At 42.3% G+C, this 23,759-nt stretch overlaps 1 protein-coding gene across 1 annotated transcript in view; it reads right to left on the bottom strand.

Annotated features, from left to right (window-relative positions):
- Positions 1–972: 972 nt before the first annotated feature.
- PLCXD3 (phosphatidylinositol specific phospholipase C X domain containing 3) overlaps positions 973–23,759 on the bottom strand; it is a gene marked incomplete at its 5' end in the record, with an annotated part of 83,192 nt that continues 60,405 nt past the window's right edge. Inside the window, one exon of the mRNA XM_082497539.1 lies at positions 973–1,168. Within this exon, the coding sequence (XP_082353665.1) occupies positions 1,012–1,168 (157 nt within the window). The 3' untranslated portion in view covers positions 973–1,011. The remainder of the gene's footprint in view (positions 1,169–23,759) is intronic.

Here is a 23,759-nt window from a genome sequence, read left to right on the forward strand (position 1 = left end):
GACTGCACCTATTTCTTCTAAATGCAGTTGTAGTTCTGCGGAAAGCAGGTTTCCACTATGCAACAAAATCCTGTCCATCTTACAGTACACACAATTTACTGATCCTAAGCCCAATGCATGCTAAACACAGGAAATTTTCCTATTAAATTCAGTGGACGTTGGATCAGGCTCTTACATGAGATGAATCCTGGAATGAATGACTACATTGAAGATGTATTGATTGTGATTACATGAGATGAACTCTGAGCACCACTCCCAGTGGCGCTCCAAGCTGGCCTAACTTTGTTCCTGCTAGAACCAGGGAAAATACACACTGGCAGCTCCTAGTACAGAGTTAGGCCAGCGTCACATATCTGCTGACTGAACCTAGGGCAGAGACATTGCAAAACCCCATTTTGAGAACAAAAAGCAAGCAGGATTTAGTCTGTGCTCTGTGCAAGCCACGTGATACACCATGTTTACTGCCCACTGATTATGCGTGCGTTAAAGGCATGACTTTGGGTTTACTTCACAAAGGCATTTAAACCTGTAGCTCACTGATAAATACAATCAGTTAAACCACCTAACAGATGAAGCGTAGCGGCTTAAAATTTTCGGGCCAGATATACTGTCCTCAGTCTCCCAGGGTAATGCTCACACCATCGGGACTCCTGCTGTGGGCAGGCAGAGGGCAATATACATCCCCTTGCTCCGAAAGCAGCAAATTTCTTGGCACTGTTCATAACCATAGAAGACACATGAATCGCATTTGGTATGTTACGGAAAACGTGTAGATGGCCTTCTTTTATCAAACACTGTAAACATGTTTAGTTTTGCTCTTCACATGAAACACAAATGTAAAAAATGATCATAACTGATTAAAACATTTCCCCTACACCCACCCACTAAAGCCCTAAACACCTCAGCGTGTTATAGGAAGGTTAGTGTTTTACAAGATAATTCTTTTAAAATTCAATCTTTTTTTTTTTTTTTAATTCTAAATAACGCAACAACACACATATTACAGTACTATCAAGTAGTGTCATCTTCACCTTCATCCAGGTCATAGTTGAGCTTTATGACTGTGCTGATAAAGTCACCAAGTTCTACAAAATCTGCAGTGATAATATTCACACCGCTTTCTCCTGGTTTCTGAGTTCGGACCCACTGCATCATTGCAGGAAGAGCCCTAAGGAGAAAACAGGACAATAATTACTCATAAAGTATCAAGGCAAATGCATCGAGGCAGGATTTACCAACAGCAACTCCCATTGATCTTACTTAGTTTCTAAGGGAACCATATGAGAAAGGACACACGTTACTGCTCAGGCTTTTTGAAAACCCTTCTTTTTATAATTTTGATTCTCTGTGGAAATAATATGTTGATTGCTTTTCAACTTTTCAGTAGAAAAGAATGAAAGAAAGATCATACAGGCTCACGCTGATTTTGCCTAAGGGCAACGGCATGGACCAGGTACCTTTTCGATATCATTCGGCCATATGACTCCATGGGAATTGTTTTGGATACAGAAGTAACAGAGAAGTCAACTCATCTGCGAAGCTCATTTGACACATTCAAAGAAATACTGAAAATAATATTTGGGGGAAACTGGAGCAACCATGATTTCTACAATGTAATTTCAGCATATACTGAATACCCTTTCTTTCCCAGTATTAATATCCTAGCCATGAATTATATTTAATCATAAACCAGTGGTTAGCAATTGAAATAAAAAGCACCACAGTCATATTGACTCTTTTCTAAAATGGCATATTTTTATTATGTCAGATCCTTAGCACAGGAATACTGAGGTGTAAAAGACGTCTGCCTAATAGGGTTTGTGAATATAAAGTAATTTTTCTAACACCATGAAAATACAAAATAACGATCACAAGAAATATCTACAGCAAAATAAAGGGCTCCCCAGTCCTGCTGAGGAAGTCAAGCAGCAAGATCCAGTTTTCAGAAGACAGAAGTTAACAGAGTTCCAAAAAAAATAAGGTACAGATTTTTCAGACAAAGGGTATTTTTCAGAGAAAGGGTAATTGACCATTGGAACAGACTCCCAATGACTGTGACAAACTCTGCAGCACTTGGAGTCTTTAAATCAAGCCTGGATGTAATTCCAAAAATACACTCTCGGTCAACCTCAAGCTGCTGAGTTAAATAAAAGAACCTACAGACTGGGCAGGGCTACAGTCAGTTTAGATGAACATTGTGTTCTCCCCTTGCTCTAAAATCTATAAATCTGTGATTCCCCCTCAGCCAGCATGTTGTACAGCCTTTCTCACAGAGGCAAGGTACATGTAAAATGTTGGTCTGACAGTAATTTAAATCAAGCTGGATCTAAATTTGCTCCCAAAAGCTTGAGGAAAACAGATCTAAAGAAAACAGAACTATTAGCAGGCACAGATTGTACTTGTCAGTGACCACCAGAATTAGTCATTTTTTAAAACAATTTAGTACAGGAAAAAAACCCAGCAGTTATAATTAGCCCTCTCTATGATTTTACACAAGAATGTACAACACTAAGGTTTTGCTTCAGCAAAATGTGCTTAGATCCACCGTAAGATCCACGTTAAGCCCAGCAACACATTTTATTTCACTCATTCATCCAATATGACTGAAACACATGTATGTACGCACATCAGCTCATAAAACGGAGCTTAAGCATTCCTGCTATGTAAGAACCCAGCCAGCATCTTTAGATTTAAGTTTATGTAATCCTGAATAGCGGCACTCCGTGTAACTGTAACAGGCACAGGTCAGGTGTTAAATATCCAGCAATGACTGGACTGTTTGAAAAGATCTGTGAGCAATCGGAACCAGGGCAGATCTCAGCAGAACAGCATGGACCACAAAGGTGATAAAAGGCAGGTCAGAGAAATGAAAACTCCACTGTATCTTCACATGCAACAGAGACTGCTGAACACTGGGCAAAGACACAAGGCTGAACTTGTAAGATGGCAGAATGTTGCCTTTGTCTTTAATATCATCCTATATAAGCTCAAAGAGTTTCAGGTTTAAAAGTGAACTGATTGATTGTAGGCAGGCACAGATTTTTTCTTCCTTCCTTCCTCCCGCATAAGTTGATACCTTTGATATTTTACTCCCCCTTGAGGCATAATTAACTTCTTTTTGTGTCCTTTATTTGTTCTGAAGCTGGTTCTGATGTAATTCTGTCTTCACACAGTAGTTTGCCACCTATACACTTAGCCATATAGACTGAAATGCCGTTTTCTTTTCCCTGCTGTGTTCTTATTAAGCCAGCCTTTAACAGACAGTCATATCTCCTTTTGATAAGCGCTCTATCTTAAACTCAGTTTGCCCTGCCATTTCATCTCCAGTTAGGCTTGGCAGTTAAATGGGTTATTTACATTTTACTGATATTTCACACAGGACACAGTTGCATGACCCTTTGGTCATATGCAAATTGCTAGATAAAGTCACAGAAATCTTTTGTTCATGAGACTAGAGAGCATTTAAAGGTAAGTCAAAAAGTGAATCAGAGTATCCAACAAATAACTTATTGCATAGAAAAGTGAAAGAACACAATCCTGTAAAGAAAACCCAAACACCTGAGCAAAAGATTCCACTGACCTTAAAGATTTGATCTAGGCTATGTAACCCTGCTTATGATAGAAATGCAAAGGAAAACCCCATACAGACCACCTTCCTCCCAGAGCGCCATCTTGAAAGTGGATTACATCAATGACTGTAAGAAACCACATGTTGCTCAGTTTCAGTACAAATATCTCACGTGCTCACAATAATTATTAGAATAAGCCTGCTTTAACATTCCTCAGGGTGCCTTTGTGCTGGCAGCACAAACCTTGTTCACCCTTCCTTGTAATTTCCAGTCTCTGCATGCTGCAAACTAGTAATTGTTCTCATTAAGGGTTTTAGTCAGCGGAACAAACCATGCTGTGTAGCAGCCACCTACACGACTGCGCTCACAGAAACCAGTATGTACCACGGTCTTTGTAGATATTCTTGCAATGTGGATAAGAAATGATTTTGCGCATGAGCATATGCAAGCCCCTCAGCCTGCAAAACTCCGACAGCACCGCTGCCTCTGTGTTAGGCAGGTCCTGGCTCTCCTATGGAGGACGTTAAGGGTCTCACTGGAGCTCTGGCACTAACGGTTCAGATCCCAAGCCCACAACGGCTGGGGACAGCCCAGCCATGTGCATGCAGGTCACACCTATAGATAGTCAAGGTTAGTAATCTCTGCGGTTACCCCACAACCTACAGAGGTGTAGTCATACTTTAATTTCAGCCACAGCTCCATTGTGCTAGTGTAATAATTTTTCCTAACAAAACAGTGTCATGCTGTTGATAATGACAGCAACGCCACTACTGAAACTGCATGCAGGACAGGCTCTAGCTTTCCTGAGGGAAACCTCAAGTCTTCCAGCCCTCCTGTGCCTCAGCTGCTTCTGCTGTAAATGATCCAGTGAGAGCTGGATGAGTTGATCAGGAGTCCTATTGGCCTCAGAGACGCATTCTGAGGTTTCAGCGCCATGAGTAAGTGTTCTGAAGAGCATGTAAGATGAAAAGTCCTTGTGTTAACATGCTACAAACTAAGAGGCGGGCAGCTGGAAAAGCTGACAGATGCAGAATACTTGCAGCGCTTAAACTTACTGAGTTGGCTGTGTCCCGCAGCTGTGCAGGGCCCTTGCAGCCACAATCCCAGTCATTGGAAGGAATAATTTCTAACCCCGAAGAGTTGCAAAAGCCACTGAGCGACACACACAGATGAGTGTTGTTTGCCTTAGCCTAGAGGCAGGGAGGCAAGAAGGCGTGCTCCTCAGCAAAACCTGTGCGGGGAGAGAGAGAGGAGTCTCCTCCTCTTGCCCCACTACCTGGGGCACTGTCTTCATCCTGCTGCAGCTCCACCGACCCGGGTTGGGGCTGCCCAGATCCAACCCTGCCAGGCCAGTGGCACTGCCCCACAAACTAGCATCTAAAGTTGACTCCTTTTTCCATGTCCCCGGCAGGAGGGGAGGGCTAGGGGCATGAGCAGGGCAGGGAGGGCGAAGCCACAGGACTGGGGGGCTTGAGTAGCAGTGGGGAAGGAGGGGAACAGCACATTACCTGCGTTTGACTATGGATTGAGATCACTAATCTTGGTGAAAAATTCTCTGTCCCAAAGGAATATGTAGAATATATAATTTCTTTGCACTGACTGGGAACTAGGTGATACCAGACTGCTGCCCTTCACTCCCAGGAGGGCGAGAGAGCAGGGGGATGAAAGTGATGTGACTGGATGTGATGTGGAAGGACCCCATGTGAAGGACTGTGGTCCAGCCCCAGCCCACCATTGCTGCCCCTTGGCACCAGTGGCCAGATCCACCCCACCACCCACGCTGCCCAGTAGCCTCCTGCAAACATGCAAACATGCCCTACATCACTGTTTCCAGCCTTTTTTGTTGTTGTTGAAGAGCCATGTACGTTGTCATATAGCATTGCTACAGTGATTTTCATTTACAACCCAGTAAAATCTAGGCTCAGCTTTGACAGTTATTTTATTACTTCCTGCTCATATAAACAGAAATGTGTGCAAATTACTTTTTAAGTTTTTCACTTCTTTCATGAACCATATTCTGATGGATTGAAGAACTCAGGTGAGAAACACTGCCCTAAACTACAAAACATGCATAGCCCTTTTCAAAGCCATTGAATATTCAAGACTTTTTTTTTTTCTTTTCTTCTATCTCTAAAGATCTCAAGTGGACTCCAATGGTACTGGATTTTGTTTAAAAAAAAATAATTAAACATTCAAGTAACTTCAGTTCAAGCAGCAAAACTGTGAGTCCTATTACGAGCTTTCAGAAAGAAAATATGACCTAACTAATTGCATTAAAATTTGCTTTAAAAAAAAAAATGCTCTTAGGCTATTTTAGTTCAGAAAGAGAGGTGGTTGGTTGTTTTTTTTTTAATGCTTGAGTCATCAAAGCCTGACAACGTGACAGAAGACTAACAACAGCAGCGCTCTAAGACAGGACCTCCTGTGGTGCAACAGCCATTCCTCTCTGCAGAGCTTTCAAGGGAGAGAAGGAGGAAAAGGAACTTAGTAAACACAAAGCAAAAGGGCTATTCACTGTTTAATGAGAGTTTGGTCACTAAAAGTAGAGAACAGATTTTCTTCTGGAGTGCAGGGAGCCAGTAGAACCTAATCCAGAGTGAGAAACTGGTCTCATTTACAGAATGTGATGCTGCCTAGCAGTAAGTGCCCATTACCAGTAACACCAGTGAGAAGTGAAGCAGGTTCACTTGCTCAGGGAAGAAGTGACATATGACATTTCTTCCCTCTCCAGCAAAGCACACACCCTGCTTCCCTGCAGCCTTGTGCAAATAGGTATTACTGTTCAAGAAAAAGAGCACTCCTCGGCAGGAGGATGTGCTGACACTAGCCCCAGTCTCTATACTCTTTAACTTTTTACCCCCTCCACCTAATTTTACCCATGTTTGCAAGTACACTGATTAATTCTGGAGCCATAATTCAACACAGGCTGACTTTGGCTTTTCAAGGATGCTGAGAATTTATCGCTCCAGTGGGAGCACTGGATGTCTCATGTGTCACTGAATCATAAAAAGCATGACTGGGAAGAACCTTGAGAAGTCATTCAAGTTCATCCAGCCCATCCTGAGCGGGATCAGCTACACAAAGATCAACTATACAAACCACCCCTGGCAAATGTTCAATTTAATCAGTTCTTACAAGGTTCCATTGATGGACACGTCACAACCTTGCTCTGTATTCAGAGCATCCCTAAGTAAATATCCTTATGCATCCTCATTAGGTTCAACTGGAGTTGTAGATGCCACCAAAAATAATGGCATCAAGGTGTGCTACTCAACAGCTCACTCTGTTCCCGCTAAAGATTTACTGTTCATCAGTAAATAAGCTTCCCTGCAGAACAAGAGCCTTAGGTACCATTCCACAGTACATCATTCTACCATAATTCTCTTCTGTGGCAAAACTAGTTTAAAAGGTCCTCCTTTTCTACATGCCAGCCATTTGTTTCTGCCTCCTGATCCAAATTTACCATTCTCTCAGTTGTGCTAATAGACCTGTAGGGACAAAATAAAAAGCAGCACATGGAAATGGTCTGGATTGACAGAAGCAAAGCAACCATTTTTGCTCTCCCTCTGTCCTAAATGGCCCCAGTTCATTGAAGAGAATTGATTTACACCAGAACCTCACTAACTGTTGAATTGGCACAACCAAGGAACAAATTAACTGCAGCACAGACATTTACATGAGCTCGGCATGGATGGGCTGGGCAGGAACTCCTTCAATGCACTTCCTTACCCCTCGGATCCTCTCTAGGCAGCAGTAGCATGGTCTTAAAATTGGCACTACCAAGACCAGACTGACTAGAATCAGAAAATTTGGGCAACGCTGGGTGACATGTTATTATTAATAGTCTCAAGGGCACACAGGTGGGAATTCCTTTCCCTGGATGCTGAATGGATGTTACACTGCCCACAAGCTGTCATGTTGCAAGAACTACCTACATTAAAGTCCAACAGCCCTGAATTTATTATTCTGAAATGCTTATCTATAATTCAGTCACCTCCAATTGCTTTATACAGTTTGGAAACGCATATAAACAGATAACACAGACAACTGTGCTGGGGCCAGATGAATATTTTAACATAATTGATCATAGGCACTGTACTCTGCAGAGTCACCAAGGGCCAGATGTCTTCACCCTCCTATTGAGCTGTCCTTAGTTTTCTGGGTCTCATTTTTAAGGGGAAGCAGAAATAAGCTCAAAAGGGCTTTTCTTGCCCTCCCTTCAAAGCACATTTCAGCCGAATTTATTGAACGTACACCTCTACGCTTGTACAAAAAACCACAATGGGATATTTAATAGCAGCAAATGATGGTTCTGGAGGCAATTAATGTTCAACTTTTTTTTTTTCCTGAATCTGTGTTATTAGGCATTGCATCTAGAGCAATAACTAACAGCATGAGGAAAGCAGGCAGATAGGAAAGGATTCAGTGGACCCCATACTATAAAAGATCTCATAAATGAGGCAACTGTGGTATTTTGGCTACTTTCTTGGTCAATGTAGTGGGGAGCTGAAGTGGGAAATGCCAGAGTTAAAAGCATGACTGGCTGCCACACAAAGTGAGGCATTTAGCTTTTACATCATGACTGAAGAAGGCCTTGTAACACATCGTGGTTACACTATTGCGGACAAATACGTGATAGTCCATGGACTCACAGGAAAACTACTGCCTGCTGTGAGGATGCCTGTGTTCAAAGCCTGGCTTTTTTCAGCAATCCGATAGCTTAAGTTAGACAAGCTCATCAACCGCTCTTTTCATCAGTTTTCTCTTTGGAGATCACATGGGGAAGAAACATCTCCCATTTTCATAAGTGGTGCAAGTCTTAAGCTGTGAAAACAGCAGGGGAAGAGAGATCTGAATGATGTTCAGGCGTCATTCCTTTCAAGCTTTTGTAGCCCAAATAGTAATAAGCCTGAACGCTCATTTACATAGGTGCCTGCACGTGGCACAGTTTACCTGCTTGAGACAGTTGTTCCCGGTCCCAGTTCCAGACAGAAATCTGTCTGTTCAAGAAATTCCAAGAAATTCACAGAAATAACAGTAAGCATGGACTATGGAAATGGGAACTGGAATTCATTTCACTGCCGGTGAAACAGACAAAACCTCTGTGGAAGCTGGAAATCTGATTCACTCGTGAAACATCAGCAAGCAGACTACAATGAAGCAATCCACTCAACACAGTTTAAATGGAAAATTATGACAAAAATAACTCCCTTTGAAAAAAGGTACAGGGGAATAGTCATTTTTCATCACTGCTGCTATCTGGACAGCAAGAAGCAGCAGAGAATACAGTGAGAGCTTCAGGCTGCACATCCAAGTAATAGAAATTGGGCATAATTACAGCTCTGATTTGAATGATGTTGTGATTAAAACAAGTCAGGAAATGAGATGGTGGGGGACAAAATTATATAGGAATATACAGTTTTTCAGTTAATTAAAAAAATTAAATGTCTACTTAATGTTCAGTGTAGCAAATTAAACATTCTTTTCTTACTTTTTGGTCCTTTAAAATTTAAGTAATTTTAAATTAGGTGTCATTCTAAAAGAAAGTTATTTTGAAACTGTCAAAACACTTCAATATTTCTAAAACATTAAGTTAGAAAATATCAAGATTAAATGTTTTCCTACATATTTTCCTCAAATACAATTAGTCATCAAGTTTGACCCAATTTCACTAATAGTATCAATGGTGTTTACAAATCTGTTTTCCCAGAAAATTTCTGTTTACCACCAAAAACTCCTCCCTGCTGTACCTCTCTCCATCTGAGGCATCACCTCTTCTGCTTCCTGCTATTGTTACTTCTGACTATATTAGCAATCACCTTTTTGCGTGGACTGAGCTTCCTCCGCCTCTCTCTCCACCAAGCCTTTACGTGCCAAGCTAGTTTCAGCATTTCCCTTGCGAGGTCTGTATCAAATAGACACACAGCACTGAGGATCCTTATGACACCGCTGTAATTGCCAACCAGGGTTTTGCCACCCAGCACCACAGCCTGGACCACAGGCTGCGGGGGTCTACGGTGGTCGCACCCCCACTAGCTCCTCCGCAGCAACTGCTTCATCTCACCAGCGAAGCAGACTAAGCTGCTTATTATCCTTTATACATTTTCTGGCTTCTCGCTCTGGCCTCACGCAGCTAAACCAGCTTTGTTAATCAGCTGGATCCCAGAGGCAATATCCTCCTAAATAGCATCCTGGGCATTGCTGTGAATCATTTACCAGGAGCAGCCTTCCCTGAGCTATTCCTCATTCCTTCCGCTTGCTTTCCTCACAGCCTCACAGTATTAACAAGCCCGATACATTCATATGATAAAACCTGTATTACACCAATTATAACCATGGCAAATAAAGTACCCAGGAGATATTACAGAACAGCCACTGCTCTTTCACAGTGAGAAATGTTTGTTCTGACTACAGCTGGGGGAGACACGCTCACCGGGCTACCTTCCTGCCAACACGGTGCCACTGCAGGAGGATCTGTCCCCTGACACAGACTTCTCTGACTCCTCAATAACCAGCGGGTCCATGAACGAATACTGCAAGGGTACCTGCTTCCCCACCCCCAGGTGGTGGCTTCTCGCGTGCCCTAAGACCAGACTGCTCCCGGAGCTCCTGCAAACAGCCTAGCCAGGAGAGGAACGCTGCACCCTGCGGTCCTGTCCTCCCATCTCCTGTGACAAAGAAAGTGGCACAGACAAGACCGCGCAGAGCTGCCTGTGAAAAGGGGGGGTAGCGGTCGGGCTGTCTTCCTGTAGAAGGGGGCCTGCGAGGAACCTGCTAATGATCCCTGTTCCTCTTTCAAAAGCTGATAGAGCTCATCTTAAAAGCAGTCAGGTTTCTCACTCCTGCTTTTCCAGCTGTAAGACTATTGGAAAACTTGGCTGCTCTGATGGCAGGGAGCCCTTCTCTCACTTCTAGCCTAGATTTATTTAGTCAGTGTATAACCATTGCTCTTGTGAGAACACTGGCCTTTAGCCTAAACTGTTCTTTTCCCTCCCTGGTATTTATTCCCCTGTGATATTTATAGACAGTAATCACACAGCCTCTCAGGCTTCATTGTGCTAGGATAAACAAGACAAGCTCCCTCGATGTCTTCAGCAATTCATTCCCTGATTATCCTAGTTAGCAGTCCCTCTCTGCATCTGTTCCAATTTTAATCTACTCCCCAGAACATGGATGGTCAGAATTGCACAGGATACCCAAAAACATATCCTACCTGCACCTTGGCAGTAATATCACCACCTTTCTGCACATGCTGGAAATACCCGCCGCTCTCTTTCCCAGACGCCTTCCACTTGAGGACTCAGCTTTAGTCAGCCATGGGTGACACTCCAGCATCTGCTGCGCCCGTCTTCCCCAGATGACGAGATCCCACCTTACCAGAGCATGCTCCCACCGTTATGACCTTGCATTTTATACCACGGAATTCCAGCTCGCTTCTAAATACCGCAGGCATCCAGTTCTTGCTGTATGTTACTCCTCAGCCTTTCTGTGTTACGATGATCGCCTCTTCCGTGTTATCAGCAAACGCCAGTAGCAGTCTCCTACAGCTGAATCAAAGGTCCTTCATGGAAATATTAAAGATGACCGGGATCTTTGAGGAATGCTACCATTACCTTCTCTTCAGTCTGGTACTTCCAACCAGTCTCAACTTCATTTCTGATTCCCAAATTCCATTTGGTTGACGATATCCTACTTAAGACTTTACCAGCTACATTACTGAAATCCCAATTTTTTTCCTGTAAAATTTCCACAGAATTAGTTACAAAACCAAATCAAGATCATTTGACACCATCTACCTTTGGGAAAACCTCCTTAATATTTATCCTACTTTCCATTAACCTCTTGTATCTTTAATTATCACTTCTTTCTGGTTAAGCTCTTCAGTCTTGCCTTCTCCTGAAAGCAGGGGGGGGCTCAGACCATTCCCCTGCCATTTTTAGATAAGGGTGTTAACGTTTGCTGCTTTCCACACTAAGACACTGTTTTCATAGGTCTACTTAAATGTGCACAATGGTCATGCTAGTGCTTCAGCAATTCTGCGATGGAGATTACACACTCTCCTCTCTGCTTGAATGTATTCACTTCTTACAGCTTTTATAAAACATCTTCAGGATGTGATATTGGGAGTCGCAAAGAAGGGTCCAAGAGGAAGCCTGACAATTCAAACACTCGATGAAAAACTGACTTCTAAGCTCCACAGTGAATATAGCAGAACTTAACATCAAGGTAAGCAGGATTAATACAGTCATTTTAACCAACTCACAAGGGCCTACCATTAAGGCAGCAGTGGTACAGTTTACTTATAGCACTGTGCAAAGGAATCCACTGGAAGGAGTAAAATCTGCTTGTTTCACTCTGGTAGATATTTCTGCTGTCCTTGAGCCATCCTTTTTAACATTCATTACTGGCAGATTTTGTAATCAAATGCTAATAGTAATTTTTTCTTTTAACTCAACCTTACAGCCAACAGTCTTGAAATGTCGAGATGATGCAGTCAATGGCAACATAACATGACTGACAGCAAAATTCGGAACAGACATAAAGCTGAGTCAGACTCTTCCACATTGCATAGTCCTGAATCACTAACTCTAGACTACATCTACCATCACGCTGTCCGCCTTGGCTTCAAATAATTTTAAATTTTAAAGAGGGCAATCACAGAATCACAGAATAGTTCAAGTTGGAAAAGACTTTTAAGATAGTTGAGTCCAACAGTTAACCTAGCACTGCCAACTCCACCACTAAACCACGTCCCTACATCTACACGTCTTTTAAATACCTCCAGGGATGGTGACTCCACCACTTCCCTGGGCAGTTCCAATGCTTGACAACCCTTTCCGTGAAGAAATTTTTCCCCAGCAACCCCTGATGCAACTTGAGGCCGTTTCCTCTTGTCCTGTCGCTCGTTACTTGGGAGGAGAGACCAACACCCACAGTTGGGCCTTTTCACTTTTGGCCAAAATAATGATGTTGAACCTTCTTTAGAGAAAATTTAAAAACGGGTTCTGACTTATTTTTCCTGAAAAAAGTAAAGGTCCTGGAGATGTGCCACAGTATTATTTGGACAATAGTGTCTCCCTGAAGAACTCTGTCCTTCTACAGTGTTTACTACCATGCACACCAGGTGAATTATTATTCTTAATAATATTGCTGCTTTGCTTGTCCAGTGATATTCACCCTATAGCTAATGGACAAAACTATAATTTCCAATAGTCATAAGCAAAATTAAAATCGACATTAGGAATGAGAGAAAAAGTATGATATTGACTGCAAAGTGCCACTTGATCAACAGTGACATCGAGGGGCAATGAAAGGCTGGGTACTTCAGTACTAGACACCCACTGTGGATTAAATAGATCTGTCCCCAAACCAAGAACTGCTGTTTTGTGAGAAATTCCAGCATTTCAGAATGTGATTTTGTTTCAAATTAGAAAGCAAATACAAAATGTTGGCCTTTCCTATCAAATAAAGCTCAAGACCTATTTCTGAATACAAAAATTAAAAGCTGGGAATACAGAAACAGCATTAAATATTGCAATTAACACTGTAACATAAATCCAAAGGCAAGACAGAATTAATAGAAGTAAAAAGTTGAAATGTTTTGACATAAACTATTTTGCTAAAATAGACTTCTCCCTGGAGAAAAACACTGAAAGATGCACTCCTGTAAAAAACAGTAGACATTAAGATATTTGCAGTTTTCAATAAAAAGCTGCACCAATGGGAAAAAGAACAAATGGGTTTGTAATTTCTGTGTTAAAACAATTTACACAAACGTGCACTTGCTGCCACATCTAACAAAACTAACAACTGTAGACCAAACTCCTAAAAAAGAACCAATACACTACTGATGTGATCTCAAATTAGCTTTAAAAACAAAAATGTTTTGATGACTTGGAGAGCTCTTACTAGTTCTGATCAGCACTAAAAAAAGGCAGACATTGTAAGAAGTCTCATGTTTCCAGTAATACTGGTAACTTCTGAACTGATCTCATATTTTATTTAATGAGAACTCCACACTGATAAACTAGGGTTGCTATACCACAAATGAAACAAACCACATCACAGACCATCAGGGAAAAGGTAGACTAAAAAATGCATTATGTAGCTTGTAAAAATATACTAAGGGATTGCAGAGGACACATCAAAGAAAGATAAACTAAAATCCTCCTGGAGGGAAGCCAGGATAGATATTTGGTTGAGACACTCCATAACAAAGAGGTCATCAAATCACAGAATACTTTGGGTTGGAAGGGACCATTAAAGGTCATCTAGTCTAACCCCCCTGCCATAAGCAGGGACATCTTCCACTAGATCAGGTTGCTCAGAGCCCGGTCCAACCTGACTATGAATGTTTCCAGGGATGGGGCATCTACCACCTCTCTGGGCAACCTCTTCCAGTGTCTCACTACCCACACTGTAAAAAATGTGTTCCTTATATCTAGTTCAAATCTTCACTCTTTTAGTTTAAAGCCGTTACCCCTTGTCTTATCACAACAGGCCCTGCTAAAAAGTCTGTCCCCACCTTTACTGTAGGCCCCCTTTAAGTACTGAAAGGCCACAATAAGGTCTCCCCAGAGCCTTCTCTTCTCCAGACTGAACAATCCCAACTCTCTCAACCTGTCCTCACATCAGAGGAGCTCCAGCCCTCTGATCATTTCTGTGTCCCTTCTCTGGACCCACTCCAACAGGTCCATGTATTTCCTGTACTGAGAACTCCAGAGCTGGATACTGTACTCCAGGTACAGTAGAGAGAGGTACTCACCAGAGAGAGTAGAGGGGCAGAATCACCTCTAAACCTGCTGGCCACACTTCTTCTGATGCAGCCCAAAACATTTTTTCAGGTCCCTCTGGATGGCATCCTGTCCCTCAGGCATGTCAACTGCACCACTCAGCTTGGTGTTGTTGGGATACTGAGCTGTTTGTCACTACCCTCTGATGTGACCACCCAGCCAATTCCTCATCCACCAAACAGTCCACCCATCAAATCTGTATCTCTCCAATTTAGAGAGAAAGATGCTGCAGGGGACTGTATCAAAGACCTCACAGAAATCCAGACAGATGACATCTATAGCTCTTCCCTTGTCCACTGACATAGTCACTCCATCAGAGAAGGCCACAAACTGGTCAGGCAGGACTTGCCCTTGGTGAAGCCATGTTGGCTGTCTCAAATCACCTCCCTGACCTCCATGTGCTTTCTCATAGCTTTAAGGAAGATCTGTTCTATGATCTTCCCAGGCACAGAGGTGAGGCTCACAGGTTGGTAGTTCCCAGTGCCCTCCTTTCTGCTCCTTTTAAAAATGAATGTAATGTTTCCCTTTTTCCAGTCACCGGGGACTTCACCTGACTGCCATGACTTTTCAAATATCATGGAGAGTGACTTGGCAACTACATCAGCCAATTCCCTCAAGGACTCTGGGATGCATCTCATCAGGTCCCATAGACTTCAGTATGTTCAGGTTCCTCAGGTGGTCACGAACCTGATCTTGGGACTTTTGGACAGTGGGAGGGATGTTTTTCCCCCCAGTCCCTGCCTTGCGGTGCATGCACTGGAGAGGTGTGGGAAGAGAGGTTGCCAAGAGAGGTGATTCCCTCCTCCTTCATCATGACATGGAGTCATGCTGGACCACTCTACTCCATCGGCACAAAGAAACACAGATCTGTCGTGTCAGCCATGCACTGAATGCGAGAGTTCTTGCAGTGACTCACTTTCCTCTTGTGGGATATGGAGCAAGCTACACATTCACCACAAGGCTGTTGAGTCCCCTTCCTCCTACAGACCTCTCACACCAGATGCTGACAGTGGTCAGCCTCAGCTGAGCATCTGCCTCACATCAAGCATCAAAGACCTGCCAGAGAGACCTTGCATCCATCCACCCAGCATTGACTCGGGGGGAGATCTGCTGGACAGCGCAGCCTCTATTAGTGTGATCCAATGCACTGGTATATTGTGCATCAGCGGATACGTTATTTAGGAGATTACAAGAGTTCACAAGCATGGGCCTGGAGAAAAATACACGCCATTTTAAAAAAAGAAAAAAAAAAAAGCAGATGCGAGTCTGCATCTCCGAAGAGACATGCACTGAGAAGAGCTGTACAGCCGGTACGGTCGATGCTGTCTGTAAGCAGGAGAGAAGCCCAGAAGTTGACTGAGAGGGAATTACAGTGACTGAGAGGGAATTACAGTAACTGAGCCTTGTGGTCAGTCCATCCAATGCATTATTTCCAGCTACTACAGAATAAAAAAAAGTCCTGCCTGAGCTGGAAAATAGCCCACCTATAACTCTCATGAGAAATAGCTTAGAAGAAAAAAAAAAAACCAACACAGATGTTCATCATATAGTTTACTACTTCCACAAATGTTCCTCAGACTGCAGAGCTCAAAGGGGGAGCTTTCCACCAAGAGAAGAGTGTTCGGTTGGATTTATGTTTCTTCTGTTCTAGTGCAGCCAGATAGCAATAGCACTGAAATACTGTCTGATGGGGAGAGGGAGCCAGCAGCAAACATCACTACGTGAGACAGATCGTTATCACCCTCTCAGCTGAGATTAGCAACGGGCTCAGAAGAACTTACTGTGCCTGGTGTGAGCGCAGACTGACAGTGCAGCTCTTAGTTCCAGTGCCGCAGTGGTGACCTTACTCACTGCTCTTGGCTGAGCTCTGTCCTTTACCTTCTGCAGAAGGATGCTTAACAGATGGACCAAATCGGTGCAGACACTCACCACGCCGCATGCTCATACGTTTCAGAGAGACAGCACGGGCCTTAGACAACACCCATGTACCTTGATGACCTTCCAGCAATGAGTTTCAGGACTGTCTGGCTAGCACCCGATGACAGCCTGAAATATCCTCTCTGGGTGCGATACTCCCTTTCCTTAATTCCTCCCAGAGGCAACTTTAAAGGCCAATGGTTTCAGATTTAATTATTTCATCTTAACTGTCCAAATCCTAATCATCACCACAAACGCAGCTGGAGTAGAAATGAAACTTGCTGGGCTGACTGCTTGCATCAGCCTAGAGGAAGAAATGAGAGCAAAGGAAAAAGACTGCATAAGGGAGGAAAGAGATGGCAAAAGGCAGTGAAAGGAAAGGGTGCAACTACAGCAGTCGTGAGCAGAGGCAGATCCTCCTCCTGAATCAGGGACGGCAGCGACAAGTCCCGCACAGCCGACAGCTCAGTTGAGACAGCAGGGATGAGTGGTGAGGAGCGAGTCCTCACTGCTTCACATCTTCCTCTGTCAAAGGCAGGGAACAGAGGGGTGGCCCTGTTGTTGCTCTCCTCTGGTGTCAGCAAAAGCAAGGCTAACCGTAATGAACTTAGCTCTGAGAAAAAGCCAGCTCACAAGCAGACAAGTTTCTTAGCAATATCCATGAAAACCTTGGCAAACACGGCAGCAAATGCACTGGCTAAAATGATCCCTTCCTAGTTATTCAAGCAACACAGTACACTACTGTATCTGTAGGAATTATCTACATCATGGCATTGCCTCAGAGCTGTAATTTGAATGGGTCTCACTGGAAAAGCAGAGAAGCTGGTTTCAGACTTCAGAGTACGTAAATCCAAGTAGGAAGGGAATAAAGGTCCATGGCTATCCCCCTTCACTGTCCAGCAGCAAAATTAAAGTGCCCATCACCCATCATTCTTGATTTACTACACAATGGTGTCTGCTGGCACAACTGAGAGCGCCACAGCACTGGTTTAAAGAAAGTTAAGCAGGTTTTGATACCCCACCATGAAACAAATGATGGTAAGGTTCCTCCTCCTTTGTGCTGTAACTCAGAAAACACAAGTTTTCAGTGGGAAAGGGCCTGCATGTCACCATGGCTCTTACTCCACTCTAACTGCTCAGTCTCCTTCAAATCTTAATACTATTTTATGATATAATACATTCTGGATGACAGTTGCTTAGTTACAAAACCTCTCAGATCAACAGCCACAATATTAAAATCTTGCCAAAGGTCAAATCCCACTGTATGATCATTCTGTGTCTTAAAGACATGTCTTTTATTATTTTTCTTAGTGTCTGAGATAAATACTGAAAGACATTTTACTATAATAGGCTGTGCTCTGTTGAAACAACCGCACAGCCCAGGACAATACATGCAATGTTATCATTATGATTGTAGACAAAATCTTATTATAATCTCTGACTACATTAAGTTTATATCCTATCCACCAAAAAAAAGAAAAAAATCAATCCTGGAAGAAAATAGAATTATGAAACATTTGCTTAGGAGTAAAGATCAATAAAATGAGGTTAAAATTTTCCAGGCTTTAAGAACAAAAGAAATCAAAATAAGCTTTATATTGTAGCAAATCAGCATCCTTCACAATAACACTGGTTCCCTGAGAAAGAATTGCATTGCACCCCACAGACATCACTGGATTCTTAGGGAATAAACTTTACCATCTCTGTTTTAATAGAAGAAAAACAAGAGCATTTTTATAGCCTATGCAAGTTCTGCATTATACAGATGGTGGTCCACCACCAAGATCTTTGGCCTGGTTGCCCTCTTTCATGTCTATTTCCACTCCCCCTGTTACAGATGTCTCTTTTGTACAAACACAGCACCAGGGTGCCAGAACCCCTTACGGCTTCCTCTGCATGCTTTGCTCTAACACAGCTCTGGCTATAGCCTGCTGCCTAACGTCTCCACAATGACTACTTGTTTGTAAACACATGGAAGCATTTATGAAAATTAACTGCAGGCTTGGTGTACCTTCTGACAATGGATCCAAGGGGCTTTCTGTAGCCAAGGCCTGCTCCAAGCGGAGATAGCGAAGTGACTTTTCTAGGGACAATGTGGATGCCTTCTCTCTAGATTACAATTGAAAGCCCTCTAAGGCCTTGGAGGATGCTGAGAACTGCCCAAATCCATCTGGAATGATACAGTGTGTGCAGCAGGGTTTTAAGAGCTCACAGGATTTTTTTTTTTGACAATTTCTATCCACATCCTACCACTCCAGGACCATGGAGCAGCTACAGGGGATTAAAATTCACACTTCCAAACATATGCACATCACCGCATGTAAGTTAGTCCAGAACTGCCCAGTTCACTGTTCAAAAATTGCCAAGGATGTGCCTATAGATCTATTTACTCATATAGCCCTCAAGGCAACGGTTTGCAGCATGCAAATGCTAATACAACACAGAGATATGGATGTTGTCATGCCTGCTGAGTTTGTATTTGCTTAAGTTTGTACTAAATGTCTTTGTATAACAGAGAGTCATTATCAGCTTGAAAGCCACCTTGCCAATAAAGCTGGAAAGGCTTGTTTGTGTAATCTCTGTGCTCACTTTGTACCTTTTAAATGATGAGGACCAACCCATCAAGGAACTGTTCCCTTCACAATGAGGTAAAAGCAGCTAGGCAGACCCAGGCCCAACATCAACAAATGCGTTTCCCCCGGGGTCAGGTCTTATTAGCTTCTATTAACTGTAGTTTCCTTAGTGATCTCAGTAATGTCAGAAAGATCAAAGAAAACCCAACTGACTTAATGAGCCATTTGCAATTTCACTACAGCAGCCATGCAGATTGAAGCATGAAATCTTTGAGACAAATAGATGTTAGTGACAGCGTACAGCAGTGGGGCTGAAGGAATGAACATTTCCTTTTTGTGATGAAAAACGCTTGCTGCTTTCTGTACACGCAGGGTCAGACTGTGCTCAGTGTGTGATGATGCGATCACATAAAATACCTTTACAAGTAGTCACAGCATATACTGTAGATGCAGGCAGGTGTTTTGGTGCATAACATGATAAAAAGTTACAAGCAGGTCAAATAGAAGAAAAGACTGTGAGACACCCCCATTCCCCACAAGAAAACACCAAGCCAGCCACCCCAAACAAACACCCCAAAGCTAAGCCACCAATGATGCTGGTGGTCACAGAGCTGGTGATCACCATGCCAGCTTCCTTTCTGGACTAAATCCTACAGGCTACTAATAGGTATGCACAAAAATACTTTTACCTAACAAAGTTACTAAAAAAACTGTGCTCTTGCATTTTGTGGCATTTTAATACTATTCCAGGTTCACGACCAAAGCCATCAGACACTACCACCCCACACTTCCCAAGGGAACGCTATACTAAAATCCTCATGCAGACAGATGCTGTGATGATGAAATGCCGCTAAAACACCTACCAGCAAAATCAGCCTGAACATACACAGCCCATTCGAGATTTTACTGTGCACTCCTGTTGATGTGGCATATACACGCTTTAAATGAAACCAAGGGCTTCCTGTGATGCTCTGTGTGCAAACAGAGAGATTGCCTCTTGTGTGGAAAGATTAGGGAAGTAATTGAGGATAGTTTGAGAAAGAATAGAAATACTAAAGATTCAGCTGGATTGCAGAGAACTTTTGAATTCCCCAGTAATATACCAGAATGACAGTCTGTGCCATCTGGGGTCAAAAAAGAAGAAAAAAAAAAAAGACAAAAAAAGACAAAAAAAACCCCAAAACACAGCCGCCTCCAAAGTCAAAGACAGTGAGGGACAAATGTGGTTGTCCCACACAGGTTAGTGAGGGACAGAGCCCACACTTGCCTCTTGGCAGTTACAGAGCTCACACACTACCTGTGCTGCTATCCAACTCATCGGAGCCTGCCGCTCTCCTGCAGCCCATAAGAGAGACAGACATCAAGGTTACAAGCAGGAAGGATGCCCAGATAATTAGCAAAACACAGTTGCCACAGTTGCCACTTCTCCTGTTGTTTTATACATAATATAGTTTAAGAATGGCATCAGTCAGTACCAAGTGTGGACCAAAATATCATCAAATCCCACTCTTCCGGCAACACGGAAACTCTCAAAAATTCAGCTGACTGAGATACGGCTTGAAGAAGGAGCACACCCGCAGCAACTGACCCAAAAATCCCACTTCTTGCAACTTCAGGGATTATTTTTCATAAAATATCCACCTATTCGCTAGCTAAATCTGACCCTGCTTAGTTTACGGCTGCACCCAGAGATGGCTTTTCTCCAGTGAGCTTCAGTGGCCTACTTCCTACCCCTTTTGTTAATAGTGTGGCTGCTTTGCCTCCACTTTGAAGGTTCATTCTCATGTGCAGGACTTTTTTTTTTATTTATTTGCTCTGCTTGCTAAGGGGGAAGCTTTAGCATAGTGGGCAAGGATTTAGTCACATGTGAGCTACAGGGAGCATTATCCTTAGAGATTAATTTGGAAATCAAGTGACAATCGGCTGGGTGTGTGTTTATTTTCTATTTCTTGAAAGCTTTCGAAATACCACAGGATCTTTGCATCCTCTGAAGGAGACCTATTCTTCTTCTTCTATATTATTCAGCCTCGGAGAGAACAAAGAGAATATCGTGCTTGTCTCCAGTGTCAGAGATAAAATGAGTAATTTCACTGTAAATCAGAAAACAAACTAGATTACTATGAAGAACAGCTCTACAATCATCAAAAGGTTGCTTCACAACCACCTTTCAGATGTACTAAAGGCAGCTGCCTCACTGTGAAGTTAATTCAATAAGGAGAGGGAATGTAATTCATTTGGTACGTACTGTTTGCTAATCAAAGAGTATTTCTTGGCATCTAAACTGTGCATGACAGCATGTTAAGCCCGAAAACATATTGTTAGTCCTCAAAGTTTTTCATCAAATCCAAGAAACATAAATTGCATGCATGTGAGCGATTCTCCTCATTCAAGCAATGAAGATGAAAGCTTTGTCACAAAGTTCCATAATGCTGAGCTGCGGTACTAGGAAGAGCTTACGAGAAATGGCTTTTCCCTCTGCTATTTGTACAGGACAGAAAGCTCGATGACTTTATATAATTTTTCCTTCTTCCAAATTATTGTCCCACCTGTGATGACCGCAGCAAACCCTGTGAGCAACCATTATCAGTACAAAACAGTCCTGGTCTGAGGAACATGAAACTGTTTTTTATAATCAAGGTTATGGTGGGCCTCCCATCTTCCATATCTGTGCTGTGGGGAACAGGTTGAGGAATACTACCCCTTCTCCTTCAGAAATATATCTCCTTAGGAGACTGCTCTACAGCAGTTTGAACATGTGGACCTCCGCCACCACAAGCAGGTGTGATAAAAAGCTATCAAACCAAACATATTGGCTACAGAGGAATATTTCACTCTGCTTTTTCACAACGCGAGCTACAAAGCAGCAGAAAGGAGCATGGATTGCTGCACAGTGCCTGCTTGCAGTCTTCCTGGTCTGACAGATGCTACAACTGAGAGAAACCAGGTTCTCCTTCTAAGGTGGCCGCTGCTCTTCAAATCGTAAATAATTTCATGACTAGCAAACAACTTCAGAGATCAAAACCTGTTATGTTTTACTGGATCCGAAAGGATCTAAACTTTGCTCTATTTTCAGAATTAAGTCAGTACGTAAATGAAAATGGCCACCGTACAGATGTGGGGAGAGACGACTACTGGTTTTATTTGAAAATTCCAAAGGAACATTTATTGAATGCAATATTTAATTTAGGAGAAAAAAAAAAAAAAGAAAAACACCAGAATTATTTGAAAATTTCAAACTTATTCCACATTTGCATGCAGATCTTTCAAAATTCAATGTGAGGGAAAAAAAACACCTAAGTGAGGTTACAAAACTGCTGCCAAAAGCAAGATACTGCATTTTTAATGCAAAGCTCTTGGCCAGCATTTATTAATAAGCAGAAAATAGTATAAAATGTATAAATCTATGCAGCAACTGGCAACAAAAGCACGTATGTTATCTACCTGGACACAATAGCAGGATTTGATCTGTGTATTTATTCTGAAATGGAGGGAATAATATTTTTACAAAAAATTATGAGATGGTTCAAAGTAGCAAACAGTGCAGCTGGGACATATGCCCTGACTCCTTTAGTATGGATTACCAGCTTTAAAGTTACTGAGACATTAACCCAGTGAGATTTAAAAGAATTCTGTAAATTCTACTAATTGTGCTGCAGCCTTCAACTGCTCATCTATTTATATTTTAACAGAATCATCATCAAATGAGGGACAGTTCTGAGTATATTTGGTGTTTACTTTTAGATCAGTTAACTCAATATACAAGCTTCATTTCTATGTAGATTTTAAGCCTGTGTCTTCCAGCAGTGCATTTTTTTAATAAAAATACAAATAAAAATTCAAAATGAGATGCCACACTTGGAAGACTAAATACTAACTTTGGAGATAATTTTAAAGGTCAATGTCTTTTGCAATGATTAAGAGAGTTATGCAAAGAAGGAAAAAAGTATTCATGCAGTAGACGTGGCTACGCACTTGTGGCTCGTGTGAAAAAACTCAGTGGCAATTTGGAAAAAACAACATTTCCAGGTATTCCAGCCCAATTATTTACTGATATTTCAAGTTGCTTATCATCTCAAAATTTGCTGTAGATAAAGGCGTACCAAGAGTTCAAAGGCTCAAGTCGTTCAGAGCTCAGCCAAACAAACCCAGAATTCATTTGAAGTTTTTATTTTTTCCAAACAGCTTCAAGGAAGCACATTATGAGTCACAGAAGAAGAAAAGTTTTTTTAATGGCTATTTTATTGATGCAGCAAGTTTTAAGAAGAACCTGTTAGTTTCTTGACTGTGCTATTTCATGTTCTGAAGAATGCTCTCTAAAGAACTCATGTTCTAAAGAATCCCTGAACAACAAGGTGAGTGTTTAACGGTAAAATCCATCAACAAAACAGTATTTCAGTACAGAAAAGTGCTCTTCAGACTCAGCAGAAAGGGAGATCCCTAGTCCACCAGAGCCTATAAAAACATACGCGGAGGATATACATACAGCCGCAAGTGCACTTGCACAAGCACTTCTGAATCATATCCCCCACTGCTTACAAAACCTTCTGTGTCAGTGTTTTACCATTTCAGGTAAAGTTTTTTCCCCGTTTCTTCAAGTTAACAGTTGCTTGGGAAAGCTGCCATAGAAATGGCTCAACGTTTCTCAAAAACGGGGCACATTTTCTTAGCAGACTGTAGTGTCACAGGCACTGCGTCATTCATCTCATAGAAAGGGACAGTGTTCCCAATAAACCTTCCTGGCAGAGGCACATCCACGCAGACAGCAGAATGTTAGCAGCAATGATGCCTGTTATAAATTTTTTTACACACTGCAACCCTTTCTTTTTTATTTTTTTTTTCTTTTAAGGGGGGAAAAAATAGCTCTTGTGTCTTGGCATTAAATTTCAGGTTTCCTACCAAGTCGTCAA

The sequence above is a fragment of the Vanellus vanellus genome (genome assembly GCF_965231255.1).
Source record: "Vanellus vanellus genome assembly, chromosome: Z".
Classification (NCBI taxonomy): domain Eukaryota; kingdom Metazoa; phylum Chordata; class Aves; order Charadriiformes; family Charadriidae; genus Vanellus; species Vanellus vanellus.